The following is a 15,045-nucleotide window of genomic DNA, read 5'->3' on the forward strand; positions in this document are numbered from 1 at the left end:
GATGACGCCATGCAGGCTTTTAGTTTTGATTAAGGGCTGGGCCAAAGTGCCCAAGAAGGGGGAGCACCAGAAGACCTGAGGCCTCATGTTGAGCTTGCTATTCATTGGTTCCCCACAAATATGCAACATGTACTCACATTAATGAACACTAGGACAGACTGTAGCTGTATTTATGGCAATCCTGCAAAATTCCTGGGGAAGGCAGCCTACAAAGATGACTATGAGGGATGTACCACCAAAGCAAAACTAACAACCGTGACTCTAGGTATATACAGATCATGTCCCCTCAAGTCTACATCATGCATATCTCCCTAGTACCACAGTACATCCTGGGGGTGGACATCCTCCAGGCATTGAGAATGCTCCATGTAAAACAGAAGGCAATGGACGTTCAGGCCGCAGAGTTACTAGTGCAGCACCACTGTTTGGCTAGCCCCACTGCTCTGAACCTGTGGTGCCAAATCACAGAAAGAATGTGGTATGAAGTAAAACCATTTAACTCTTGGTTCTCTTTTACGGAGAGAAAGAGAAAGGAACCAGGGTCCAACAATCTTCAAGATTATACAATGACTAAAAATCTCCCACTAGACCTCACCTCTTAAATGTTCAACCACCTCCCAATAGTACCACAAGCTAAAGACCAAGCCCTTAGAGCACAGGCCTTTGCGGGACACTTATCCAAACCACAACTCTTCTTTTAACTTCCACTAGACTGATTCCCCACTATATGCCCACCACCCAGCAGGTGTTCAGTAAACAACTGATCAATGAATGAGGAGTTCAGACTAATGTAGGCTAAGTTATCAATCTAGTAGATCAAGTTCCCCACCACTCTTCTCAGAGAAGTACTTTTTTGAGGGCAGTGAGATATGGTCTTGCTAGATAGTTCAGACTTGCCCTGAATTCACTATGAAGCCTAGGATGGCCTTGAACCTGCAGCAATCCTCCTACCTCAGCCTTCCAAATGCTGGGATTATAGGTTCGCGCCACTACACCCAAGCTTCCTCAGAGAAGTCTTGAAGAAAGCCAACAGCTCTAAGACCAGAGCCAGGGAGAACCTCAGGGCAACACTGTGACAAAGTAACTTGGGGGCTAGCTGTATGGGTTACCACTCACCAAAACACACTGTCCCTCTCTACTTTCTTGACCTGTCGAATCAGGAACGACCATGTCTTGCATGGTGAGAAACAAAAAGAAGTGACATGTATCTCTTTTGACCACAAGATTTAAGTGCCATGCAATCATTTGACCTCTCCACAGGCCTCAGATAGATGAAAACTGCCCATCAGTCAAACCCCAGACTGAAGAAATACAAAGCAAAGCCTCACTGATTCACAATGGCCATATAGTATAAACCAGAAATAAATTTTTCTCACAAGTCACCAAGATCAGGAATTGTTTCTATACCAATACAAGTTATTATAGACAAAAATCTAAAAATGCCTACACACCCCAAAGATTTTCTGATTATTCACTTACGCACAAATCTCCAAGCAGTTATGAAGAGATTTTCCAAGTATAATTAAAGCCCTAAGTTAGTTAAAACTCAGAATGTTTATAGGTGGGCCTGACCTAAACACATGAGCCCTTTTAACAGCGCAAAGTTTTCTCTGGATGAAAGCAGCACAGGAGGTCAGAGAGACCTGAAGCTAAAGCCTCAATATGCCATTGCTGGTTTAAGGGAAGAGGAGACCATGTGAGAGGATATTCAGGTACCCTTCAAGAGCTGAGATAGCCCTAGGCCAGTGATGGCAAACCTCTTAGAGCTTGCAATGATAACAAACAGTTCCACAGCGGGCATGCATGACAGAGGTTCACCACCACTGTCCTAGGCTAACAGCCAGCAAGGAAATGGGGACCTCAGACCTATAACCACAGGAAGTGGATTCTGCCAACATCATGAAGCAGATCTACAGCAAAACAGATTCTTCTCCAGTTAAAAGTTCAGCCTAGCTAGTCCCTTCATCTTGACGTTGGGAGACATTAAGCAGAGAGCCCAAGCAAGCCAGCCTAGACTTCTGACCTGTAGAACTAGCACTGATAAATAGGTGTGATGTTTTTTAACCCTAAATTGATAGTAATTTGTCCATGCTACTGTAATGAATACAGTGCAAATTCACTTAACATTTTTTTAAATCCAGAAAAGGTTTTAATTATGTTACGCTCTCATCAAAAGTAAAAAAAAATCAGAATTCTCTGATGCAGTGACTGTCACTGTTTAATACATGAGTGCCCCCACCTTGAATTTCCTTAGTATAAATATTAGCTACAGACCTGGGCACTTTACAAGTAGATATGGTTTTAAACAGTCTCATTCAGAGCTGTGGTACAAATTTCTAGAGGATCAATGATTTGCACTAAAAACACTTGGCATGAACCCAAATACACATCAGGTACTCTAAAAAATTTGCCAAATTGAAATAAATAGTTCTTACATGCAATTAGCCTGGTTCTCCCCAAATGTGCATGGGTTTAAAATACCTGAAATATCTTAGACACCAAAATAAGAGAAGCCTTACCTTTACATCTGGCACCTGGGCCCCAAGGCTGCTGAGTCCCACGATGGAGTAGAAGGCAGATTCCAAACTTGTGAAAGGACGGTCCAGGGAGGCTTTCAATCTCTCCACATCATGTTTGGTGAGGTAGTGAGTAGGCGTCAGAGCCTGGGTGCTGACTATGATTGTCAGTGCCAACAGGAAGACAGTACTTGAACCTTAGGAGAAAATGACTAGTAAACACACAACACATGACTACCACGTGCTACACCTGAAGTCCCCAAAATGATGAGCACCAACATCTGAAGACCCGATCATGTGGGAAAGGGTAATGGGCTCAGGAGGTATAACCCAGGAGGAGACCAGGGATTAGTGAGCTTGGTCTTCTATTGTCAGGATAGTTCTAAAAGCTCCAGGCAGCTCCAGCATAGGACTCATCACACCATTCCCATTTAAGTTCGTTCATAAATCCTATGCTCTTAGGACGGAATAGAACAAAACCAATCCTAAGGTCTGTCTACCCCTCAATCAGATCTCCTTCCTCACTCTTCCCAACATCTCATGCTCTCTGGCCTCTGTTCCTTTAAGAGGCCAAGTTCTTTCCTACCCCTGCTCTTTTTCATGCTTTCCTCTACTTCAACTTTGCTTCAATGTTGTTAAATATCTCTTCTTTAAGAAGCCCTCCTTTGAATTAGGTCCCCAACAAAGTAGGGCAAAACCTGGCCTCTGGTTCCAAGCTGAAATCGCAGCCCTACATTTATTAGCAAGGTGATCATGGCAGCCTCTCTGCTTCTTCACATGCTAGATAGATAAAACATATCATCCAATGAGTTAATACAGAAAGATTTTAGAATAGCTGGGCATGGTGGCACACACCTATAATTCCAGCATTCAAGAGGCTGAGGCAGGAGGACTGCCTAAGTTCAAGGCCAGTCTGGGCTATACAAATGAATTCAAGTCCAGCCTGAATTATATAGCGACTCTGTCTCAAAACAGAAAAAACAAACAAAAAAAAATCACTTTTGAATATACTGCCTCAATGATAAAGTTAACTGTCTGCAACCCACATGAAAAGCAGAAACAAGCAATAATAATATTTTATGGTCCTACATACTTTGCCTCTAGTAGCAAATTTAACATCAAATAGAATCCCTTAAGAAAACCTCTATTATATCTATTTTACAAATAAGAAAACTGAGAATGAGAGTAGTTTATATATATCAAATCTTAGACAGAAACCCAGGTCTTACACCACTTTTTTTTTTGGAGAATATTCTAGAAAAAAAATCTACATTGCAGATAAATCAAACCATTCTCCCATGAACAGTCATTCCATTTAAGACCGTGTGTGTGTGTGTGTGTGTGTGTGTGTGTGTGTGTAAACTTAAATGTGAAATTTCTTTAAAAAAACACAAAGAGTAGGTTAGGGTTGTTGCTCAGTGGTAGAGCACTTGCCTAGAATGCCTCAGTTTGATCTCCAGTATCACAAAAACAAACCCAAAGATCTATAATGTGAAATATCCATCAAAAATATACTGAATGCAGTCAGTAATCCTAGCACTCTGGGTGGTTTAGGCAGCAGGAAAATTGCAAGTTGAAGCCCAGCCTGGGCAACTTAAGGAAACCTTGTCTCAAAAAAAATAAAGTAAAAAGGTCTGAAGATGTAGCTCAGTGTGAAGACCCTTGGGTTCAATTCCCAGGACCACCAAATAAATAAATAAATAAATAAGTGTAAACGTGTGTTATGATTAAAATAGTAATGTTTAGATATTTTTAAATTATTATAAAAGATACATTGCCATTAATCCCCTAAATACTCCCCTTCACTGTGAACACATATCACATGGTTCTTGCCACTTTCTGAAGCACTTCTGGAGGTACTCCTTCACGACTGTCTTTACAATGGAGGATCAAAAATACCGTCAATAAAGCGGGGACGGGGGCTTAGCTCAGTGGCACCAGGCATGGCAAGTGCAAAGCTGAGTTCGATCTACGTACAAAAAAGAAAAATATTAATGCTGGTGTTGAATGCCATTCTCTAGAAAGGTAGGCTTGTAAAAATATTAAGGTATGCCCTCATCAAGCTCTGGCACTGTACAACTTCTGGCTCTTCCCCAAATAAAAATGGCCATGAAAGGAAAACATTTTAAAATGATTTAAGACATTGAGGCAGCCACGACAGTACAAGACACTCATGAAGAATGACATTTAGAACTGCTTCACAAAGTGACAAGAACAATGGGATAAGTGTCTTCAAAGCAAAGGGAAGCGGGCCGGAGATTTAGCTCAATGTTTCTACTGCCTGCCTCACAAGTGCAAGGACCCAAGTTCCATCACTGGTACCAAAAATAAAAAGGAAGTATTTTAAGGTAGATTAATGGCAATGTATCTTTTACTGTAATAACATTTTTAAAAATTAAAATTCACTGTATTTTTTCAATCATACTACATATATTTATACATAAAATATATTTATATTTTTATACATATACACATACATACAAAGAATGCTATGGTGAACCAAATGCTAAAAATACAGCAGAAACACCCTCTTCCATACAGCTTATGTTCTACCAAGAAAAGAAAAACATCACATGAAATAAATAAGAAACACAATTTATCACGTAAGAAGACAAAAAGTACTAGGTAGAAAAAAAACACAGAAGGAATATCTGAGAAGGGTTGTTGATTAAATACAGTACAGTCTGCGAAGGTCCAAGGAAGGAATAGATATTAAGTGTGGACTTGAAAAAAAAAAAGAATCAAGTCATGCAGATATTTAGGAAGAAACTATTCCAAGAAAAGCTAGTACAACAACTCAATCAGGAGCATACATGAAATTTTTTGAGATCACCAAGGAAAAGTACGGCCAGAGTGAGGTAAGCAAAGGGACAAGTGACAGGAAGCAGAGGCAAATCCAAAGGGCCTATCTTATACGTCACTGAAGAGACTTCAGGTTTTACTAAGTGAGATGGGAGCTGCTGGAAAGCTCTGAATAGAGGAGTGTTTTGATGTAGGATTTCTGGGTTGAGAGCAGATACTACACTGAGAACAGACTATGGAGGAGCAAAAACAGAAGGATACAAATTAGACTACTACAGCCACAACCCAAGTAAACAGATATCAGGGTGGTCTGAACGTGGGCAACAGGAGAGGAGGTGACAAGAAATGGCCATAGTCTGGCTAGAATTCAAAATTAAAGCCTGTAAGAACTGCTAATCGATTAAGAGAAAGAGGTGTCCGGGTACTAATGTTGAATCCCCACTGCCAAATGTACATGCAGTAAGTACTCAATCTGGTGAGTGACTACGACTATCATTTTCTCAGCTACAAATTCTCCTAGCACAGACTCGTGTCAAAATCTTCATCTTCTCACTCTTGACAACAATAATCCTTCCTGGCTACAATTTGAGCATTATCATGTGTGGGGGTAGTCCCAAACTATTCTAAGGATATCATCATATTCAATAAATCATTAACACCTCACAACATCCAAATGAAGTGGCCAACTTCTGTGCTTCACAAAGAAACTGAGTGTCAGAAGTAGTTACCTGCCCCTGCCTTGGGGCAAAAAAAGGACTTGAGAATCAAATGCACGCATTTTGAATCCAAATTCCGAACTAAACCACTTCACCATGCTCCATTTCTCAACTAGCAGAGTAATGAGCCCAAACATTGTGATACTTTGGCAAATTAATTCCCTTATCTGGGATTCCAACTTCTCATTTGCGTAACGGTAATAACAAAAGCACAAATCCAAACTGTGATGAAGACACGAGATGCCAACCTGCAGTATCCACTTAATAACCAACAATGTTATGCCCTGTTCTAAAATATGCACGGAGATTACCTCATTTAATACAGAACTCTAGAAGTAGATAATGTCAGTAACATTTTATTGGTGAGAAACTGGGATGCAGAGAGGTTAAGTAACGAGCTGGGTCACATAATGAATACATGGCAGACGGTTGACTCTGACTTCAGATTCTATGCTTTAAACTCCCAGAAAGAAGTGAACAATTTTCCTGCCTACGATTGTCAAAAGGAAACTACGGCCAAAAGGACAGAGGAATTAGCCAAAAGCTCACTCCAAGTGATGGGTGGCTCCGCGACAGCTCGTAGGCTTGCTCGCACAAAGCAAATGAATGAGGAAAACTAGGTCGAGGTTAAGCACGGCCGCAGTCCTGCCGGCTGGGCCTTCCAGGGACCCGTAGCTCCGCGTCGCACCACCCCATCACAACCCCCGCAGGTAGTGGACACTCCCAACCAGCTCGCAACCCTCGGTCAGTCCACCGACCCCCCAAAAGCCCAAGCCCATGCCCCTGCCCCGCAGAGAAAGGAGATCACGCCTGGCCAGCTCCCGAGGGGCCGGAAGTAGCCTCTCCCGGGCTACAGCCCACTCCCCAAGAGGTGCCGGCCGCGGAGGTCCCTCGTTGAGCCATGCGCAACACCTCACCCGGCGGCGCCATTCCTCCGAGCAGGTCCCACCGGAGTCCGGTCCGCAGGCTAACTTCCGCTCGGGAAGGTGGCTCTACGAGCGCGCCGTAGGGGACACCAGGGACTCACGGCAGGCTCCGCTTGTCGGGATGGGCTCCAGGCACAGGTCAGTCTCCGTGGTTACACTGCACCTAGCCGCTCCCTGAAGCTGCGGCGGGGATTCCAGTTCTCGCACTCAAAAGGCCTCGGAGTTTCCGCGTCCAGGGCTGTGTCCTCCCCCGCGCCCCGGCCCACTTGGAACCGACCGCTTCGCAACGGTCTTATTCTGGATGCTACCCGGATGCGATTGAACGAGGGCTGGGGATGGGCCGGCAACGGGGCCGCCTTTGATTGGCCAACTGCAGTGATTGGCCGACCGCTGTGTCATTCACTTGTCTCTCCGAAGCCCGGTTGATTTTAAAGGAACCGGAGGAGGGTCGGGTGGGCAGGGAGCGGAGTACAGTCGAAAGAAATTATTTTGCTCTAGAAAATTATGGCAGTTGCCTACAAAGATGAACGGTTCAATTTTTTTTTTTGGTTTTTTGAGACAGGGTCTCACTATGTAGTTGAGACTGACCTGGAACTCACTATGTAGCCAGGCTGGTCTCCTGTGATCCTCCAGCCTCAGTCTCCCGTGTGCTGGGATTACAGGCGTGCTCCACCACGCCCGGCTCAATTGTTAATAATTGACCTACTTGGTAAAGTTTTATCTGATTTGCAAAGCATATCAGTGATTCTTTATAGTAATTCTGCGAGGAGCCTATAATTTTACAGATTTAACAGATTCAAATATGGAAGACACTTACCTAAGCACATAGTACTAATAGCTCCAATTATTGCGCATTTACAACACAGCCCGACAGTGTACCAAGCATTCTACATTATTTCATTTACCCCTTATCACCATTATGTGACATATGTACTGTTACTATATTTCATGTAGTTGCTTGATTGGTACTTGGGATTAAATCTAGGGCCTTTGCACTAAGCTACCACTCCAGTCTCTATCTTTGGGGATGGGGCATAATCAGATATGTTAGGGTAGGTGGCAGGATGACTTTTTTGATTGCTACAGCTCTTATGCTTAGTTTGGGCTGAAGTAGGAAGCGCAGAGGCACAGACAGGAGACAACAAGAGACAGGTCAAAAAGTGGCTCAGTAGAGCATTGTCCTGGACTAGGTGGAGAGACCCTGTCTCAACAAAGTAAATAAATAAATATTATATATATCCACAGAGAGAGCTACCAGCGCGTATCCACTAGTTAATATAAAAAAAGACCAAAAATATCAAATGTTGGCAAAGATGTGGAGCAAGTGGAACTCTTACATACTGCTAGTGGGAATTTAAGTTGTACCACCATCGTCTCTGTGTGTGTGTGTGTGTGTGTGTGTGTGTTTTAAAATAGGGTCTCACCATGTACTTCAGGTTGGCTTTAAACTCCATGTAGCCTGGGCTGGCTTCAACTTCACAATGATCTTCCTGCCTCAGCCTCCCAAGTGCCAGGATTACAGTATGTGCTACCATGCCCAACAAGCAACTTCTTAAAAAGTCAGTTTTAAATTGGGCATGGTGGCACATTCCTGTCATCCCAGCTACTCAGAAGACTGAAGCAGGAGGAACTCACATTCATGGTGAGCCTGGGCAACTTAGACTCTTTCAAAATAAAATTTTTTAAAAAGGTGTGGTGTTGCACACCTGAAACCCCAGCATGGGGGAGGCTGAGGCAATAGGATTGTTTTGAGTTTGAGGCCAGCCTGGGCTACGTAGTGAGTTCAAAGCCAGTCTGAGCTATATAGTGAGACCCTGTCCACCCCCCCAAAAAACTCAAAATGTAGTTCAGTAGTAGAGTGCTTTGCCAGGGTTCATATGCAAGACCCTAGGTTCAATCCCGAGTAACTTAAAAAAAAATCAATTTTGCAAATTACTATACAACCTAACCACCTACTTCTAGGGGTTGGCTGATTTGTTTTCAACTATTATTATCATTATTATTGAAATACATGCACACAAGATAAAGTTCAAATTTTATGGTCTGTATTTTTTTCCAAAATTATTTTTAAAAGCAGCTATATATTTATAGAACATGTGTAAGCTATGTGTGTAATAGCACTCAAGAGGCCAAAGCAGGAAGATTGCCATGAATTAGAGGCCTGCCTGGGCTATATAGTAAATTCAAGGCTAGCCTGGAATACGTAGTGAGACCCTGTCTCAAATAACAAAACCAAAAATCATGTGAGGAAAAAAGATAAAGTGAAACCATGCACCAAGTATCCTGTTAAGGAAAGACCATAACCAGCCTAATGGAATGGCTCATGTCTGCAGTACCAGCACTCTGGGAGCACGAGGCAGGAGAGTCTTAAGTTCAAGTCCTGCCTGGGCAAATTAGTAACTTGGTGAGACCTTGTCTCAAAATAAAAAATAAGAATTGGGGAAGTAGCTCAGTAAGGCCGCGGGTTCAATACCAGTACACCCTTTCCCACATACACACATCATAATCATAACTTTTGAACTTCTTTCTGAACCTACCCATTCCAACCCCTTCTCTCCCATCTAAGAATCTGAGGCAGCGCATCTTGCAGATGACACTGTTTTCTTGCTTTTTTTTTCCTTAGTTTCCTGTGTATTCTTATAACTCCAAGAAGTGTTTTTTTAGTTTTGCAATAAGTGGAATTCACTGCATATTCTTCCCATCTCTTTCTTTTTCCTCTCACCATGTTTGTAGGATTTAGCTCTAGCTATGTGTATCTAGAATTCATTCACTTTATCTGTTTATCTGTCTTGCCGTTGATGGCTCCAGTTTTCCTATGATGACTACTGCTATGAACAGTCTTATACGTAGTGCTGGTACACACAGAGGAGCTTCCCTACAATACACTCCTAGGAGTAGAATAATAAATCACAGCATATTCACACTTTCAACTTTACTAGAGAATGCCAAGTTTTTTCCAAAGTGATTCTATCAATTTACACTTCCAATTGCAATTGCAGTATGTATGATTTATTTTTGTCCTACATCTTTGTCAACATTTAATATTCACGGGCCAGGGATTTAACTCAGTGGTTCCACTGCCTGCCTTGCAAGTACAAGGTCCCAAGTTCAATCCCCAGTAACAACAACAACAAAAAATTAATATTCATGCCAACAATTTTTGTTTGTTTGTTTTTTGAGACAGGGTCTCACTATGTAGTTCAGACTGACCTGGAACTCACTATGTAGCTCAGGCTGGTCTCGAACTCACAGCGATCCTCCTGCCTCAGTCTCCCAAGTGCTGGGGTTGCAGGCGTGCACCACCATGCCCGGCCCAACATTACAAATTTTAAGCAATATGGAAGTATAACAACTAAAATTTTCCCCCCACAATTTCACTCCACAAATGTTTGTATTGAATTCTGGTTTTCTAAATTTTCCAACATTTGTGTATGTAAATGTGTATATATATGTACATGCATACTTATTACTTTTGCAAAAATATTGTTTTGGGAGCTGGGGGTGGAGAAGAAAGTTCCTGCAGAGTGAAGACTTCCATCTGAGGTCACGGAAAAACACCTGAAGTTCATTGCCAGGACTGTGATGGCACATGAAGGGAACGTGGAAGGTACATACAGGACACTGAACAGAATCCTTACCGTGGATGGGCTCATTGAGGACATTAAGTGATGAAGATACTACGAGAAGCCTTGCAGCCAAGGACAGCGGCAGATCTACAACATGGAAATGGCTCAAAAGATCAACTTCTTGATGCGAAAACATCGGGCGGATCCACGGCAGGACTGCTGAGGCCTGTGGATCGGAGGCCCACATCCATTTGTGTTTCTACCTCTTCTGTCTTAAAATCCATTTGTTCCATTCCTCTATAATAAACTCAGTCAAATATATGGAAGAAGGCCTACATATATAGAACCATCCCATAAGTGAGAAGCAAAGCCTCTCTTTTATTAAAGAGAAAGTGGGTCCAAATATGTATATATTGTTTTGTCCTAATAAAAGTGGGATCATATCATAGCCACTGTTTGGCAACTTTTCTTTCTTATGCTTTGATCTATGTTAAACATTCAAAGCCAGGCATGGTGGCGCACGCCTGTAATCCCAGCACTCGGGAGGCTGAGGCAGGAGGATCACTGTGAGTTCGAGACCAACCTGGGCTACATAGTGAGTTCCAGGTCAGTTTCAAGTACATAGTGAGACCCTGTCTCAAGAAAACAAAACAAAATAATAATAATAAAGGTAGTACTGAATCACTGCGCCAATTTTATTGAGTATTACCACATGCTAGGCATTGTTCTAGGCCCTTGGGATACATTGAAAGCAGCCAAAATCTTTGCCTTCCTCAAGCTTACATTTTACCAGGAGAAAATAGCTGGTAAACAATAAACATAATAAGTGAATGAATTCGGCTGACTGTGTAGCACCATGGTAGAGTATGTGCTTAACATGTACAAGGCCCTGGGTTTGAGCCCCAACAACAAGAAGTAAATAACATATTAAAAAGTATTATATGGTATGGGAAAAAAAAGTAGGTTAGGAGACTTAAGGTAGGTTGGGAGGGGGTTATTCTCCTCAATCTGTTTGTAACAGTTTAGTATTTCTCACCAATCCATTCATTCCTCATGAGGCTGACAGTCTGTAGGTGCTGGGGATACAGTGAGTGCCGCGTAGACAAGGTTTCTCCTTTAAGGGAATTTATATTTTAATAGGAGACAGTCAAATGAATGAACACAATGAATAAGATAATTGTTGTTGATGATTAAATGCTATGACAAAAAATAACTGGGCTGTGGTGGAGAGAGGATACTCAATGCATATTGTTGAGCGGTACATGGCTCTCTGAGAAGGGGACACTTAGGCTTTCAATTGAATAACGAGACAAAAGCAGTTCTGAAAAACTAACTGATGAAATCTGTTTTCCATTTCTAGGATTTGTGATCAAGAAGTAGTGATCCCCTGTGCTTCTGATGATTTTGGAAGTGTGGATTTGGAGCTGAGCAATTTGGAGGATATTAAAAAAAACTCAAGTAGTAGCGAACTTACAGGTTAAAAGGGAAATTATTTTTTTAAAGATTTTATGTGGGTAGGAATTCTTTTTTCTTTTCCAGCGCTGGGAATCAAATCCAAAGCCTCACACATACTAGACAAGCACTCTACCACTGAGCTACAATCCAGCCCTGTTAAAGTCAAGCCAGGGGGTACTGATTGAATACTTACTGGGTTGCCAGCTATTAACAATAGATTTGATCTTTGACTTTGAGACTTCAGAATATGGTTGGCAAAATATAATAAGATATATTATTCTAGGCATTCAGGAAACTAGACTCAGTCCTTAGACAAATGATCCCACAGACCCTGCCGTTGAATGTGCATGCTAGAGGGACTCCGAGAAGGGAAAGGTGAGTGTGGTTGACATAGAATGGGAATACTTTATGCAGAAGGTGGGATCTAGATTAGCCTGCAGAATAACCATCTCATTTCTTCTACAAACATTCATTGAGTACCAGCTGCAGGCCCACAACTGTGCATATAACTGAATTGGTTCCTGCCCTCATGGACCTGACACAATAGTGCAGGAAAGTCACCAGAAAAGTTAATAGATGGTAACTTAAGTAATTATAAGTTGTGGTAAGCACTATGGAAGAGTTTAACAAGAGGCCAAGGCAAAAACTAAGGAAGATGGGAACCTAAACTATGGTTGTCAGTGAACACCTGTAGGAGATGCTACTTAAATCTAGAGGCTTCAAAGAGATAAGAAAGGGCAACTCGTGAGAAGCAGAGAAAAGAGCATTCTGGGTAGATGGAATAATATGTATATGAGTAAGGAAAGATTTTGATTTGTTTGAGGAACTATATTCATGCATGCATTCATTCAACAAATATTTATTGAAGCACTGCTGTACTCTAAGCCTGATCTACCCGTAGAGGATAGCAGTGAACAAATACAAAAGTGTACTTACAGATAAATGGGCAATTGGAACTCAGGGTAACCTGTATGGTGGGCACTGGGGGCTTAGAGTGGATATAAAAGCTTTCTTTGTAGCTGGGAGGGCACTTAATCAATACAGGCAAATGAGGGATCCAGGACAGGCACCCTGGACCTGAGACCTGAAGTACAAGTAGGAGTTAAGTGTTAAGAGGTGGGAGAAGGAAGGAGAAATGCAGGTGGAAGGAATCACCTGTGCAAAGATCAGACCTGACCTGAACTTAATTTCAATTACTGCAACTAATAGAGGACAAAAATATGGTAGGGAGGGTGAAAAATATGCAGAAGAGACATTCAGGAGACCAAAAGTTGAAAACTTCAAATGATAGATGCATTTAAGAGAAAATAGTAGGACTATTAGCGCAATAAGAATGAGAGATTTTATGTTGGACAATTGAGGCATTTAGGCTGTAAAGACTACGAATAATATTGCAATCATTGTCATTCAGGAAGTTACTGATAACTTCTTGGTTTTAAATCTATATCCGCCAAATGAAGTAGAGTCTATTGTCATTCTCATTTTGAGAATAAAGAAAAGGGCTAAGAGAAATTAATGTCACATAGGTCAGAATGCTAAAAAGACACAGAGGCAGTTTCCAAACCCAGGCAAGCCAGCTCTGAAGCCCATAACCTTGATCAACATACAATATGTCCCAGTTCAAAAAGGAAATGCCTCCAGCACTCAGTTCTCAGCTTGGTCCAGTAGGAAGAAACAGTTATCCACAAAGCACTAGACTTTGTGAGTTTGAGTAAAAACAGTGGTGCTGGACTGGGTAGCTCAATGGTAGAGTGCTGGCTTAGCATGTGCAGAGCCCTGAATTCAGTCCCTAGCACCAAACTCAAAACAAATCATACAAAACGAACAAATAAAAACCTGTCACTAAAATGCGTCCCATGTATCAGATACTAAGATCTGTACTTTGTGCATATTGCCTCATTCAGTCCTTACAGTGGCTCCCTTTTACAGATGAAAAAACTGAGATTCTAGAAGGCAAACTAATTTGATAAAGGTCCTATGACTAATGGTAGAACAAAGATTCAAACTAGTCTCAAAGTGAGATTTTAAAGTCTGCGTTCTTCACTGCTCAACTACGGCTTAGTCCCTAAAATCCTCGTAGCTTAGGAAAACCTTTGAGAACACTGAATCTGTAATTCAGAAAAGCGAGACATGGAAGAGGAAAGGTACTGCATGAGGGCCACAGAGCAAGTAGCAAAGCTGTCCACCCTGATGTGCAAAAGTTCTCACTGCTAAGCCACGTCACTTTTCCTGCTTCGGAGGTGTCATCTGATGTCTTTCTTTCAGTGTTGGACCTGGACATCCTTGATCTCCCTGAACTCCCTCAGGAGTCCTTCACAGATAGCCCCAGTCACTTGAGCCCCCAAGGGTTCCTCCATGAAACGCATGTTGAGAGACCTGCTCCAGTCCGTCCAGGAGGTACTCAGTGGTAAGCTAAAGGTATGAAAGGTATGATCTTTATGACTTCTCCAACTTATTTTTCCATTAACAAATATCTTAAATATATTATTTCTTTATTATACATAAATTTTTAATTGTAAAGCTTACCTATGCTTTCACTTTTATATTTTGCATATAATTTATATTTACATACATTTCTAATGTACATTTATAAAGTTCATATGAAAACAAAACCATAATGAAACTTTTTTGTTAATCTTCCTTAACTCCACTATCCTGAGATAATTACTCTTAATATTTTGGTATGTGTATATTCAGACTGTTTTTCTGTCTGTACAAATGCATGTGATTTATATAAGGAGAAACCATCGTATATGATGGTAGAAAAAATTTAGATTGATAATTAAAGATTTAAATTATCCTACTTATTGAAAGAAACCAGCTCCTGCCAAAGATCACTCCACACACTGACAGAGCTGGATAGAGCTCCTATGAGAGATTTTATTGTAGAGGGTCTGGGGCAGGCAGCCTGCTAGGCACTCCTCAAGAGGGAACAAAGGAGAGAGGGAAGGAGTGGGGAAGGGGCTTGGTTATATAGTGGATGACTAGTGCAGGCGGGTTGGGGATCATGTCAGCTACACGGGCAGCCACCATTCTTGGACATTCATTCCTTATACGGACAAGC

At 41.7% G+C, this 15,045-nt stretch overlaps 3 protein-coding genes across 4 annotated transcripts in view; 2 read left to right on the top strand and 1 right to left on the bottom strand.

Moving 5' to 3' along the window:
- The window catches only part of Rpn2 (ribophorin II), a 61,917-nt gene extending 54,896 nt beyond the window's left edge, over positions 1-7,021 (bottom strand). For both annotated transcript variants that reach the window (XM_010640025.2, XM_010640024.2), the window contains exons 1-2: positions 6,952-7,021; positions 2,520-2,713 (exon numbers count right to left, since the gene is read on the bottom strand). In XM_010640025.2, coding sequence (XP_010638327.1) covers positions 2,520-2,713; positions 6,952-6,964 — 207 coding nt within the window. In that variant the 5' untranslated portion in view covers positions 6,965-7,021. The remainder of the gene's footprint in view (positions 1-2,519; positions 2,714-6,951) is intronic.
- Mroh8 (maestro heat like repeat family member 8) overlaps positions 6,734-15,045 on the top strand; it is a 77,608-nt gene continuing 69,296 nt past the window's right edge. The window contains 5 exon segments of the mRNA XM_010640028.3: positions 6,734-7,111; positions 7,404-7,407; positions 11,901-12,002; positions 14,247-14,356; positions 14,358-14,399. Coding sequence (XP_010638330.1) covers positions 6,812-7,111; positions 7,404-7,407; positions 11,901-12,002; positions 14,247-14,356; positions 14,358-14,399 — 558 coding nt within the window. The 5' untranslated portion in view covers positions 6,734-6,811.
- On the top strand, positions 8,494-10,907 carry LOC117287218 (28S ribosomal protein S21, mitochondrial-like). The gene is given in 2 exon segments (XM_033766960.1): positions 8,494-8,519; positions 10,491-10,907. Coding segments are annotated over 2 exon segments (285 nt in total). The 3' UTR covers positions 10,750-10,907.

This window comes from Fukomys damarensis, unplaced genomic scaffold, assembly GCF_012274545.1.
Source record: "Fukomys damarensis isolate Sample0158 unplaced genomic scaffold, DMR_v1.0_HiC HiC_scaffold_22, whole genome shotgun sequence".
Taxonomy (NCBI): domain Eukaryota; kingdom Metazoa; phylum Chordata; class Mammalia; order Rodentia; family Bathyergidae; genus Fukomys; species Fukomys damarensis.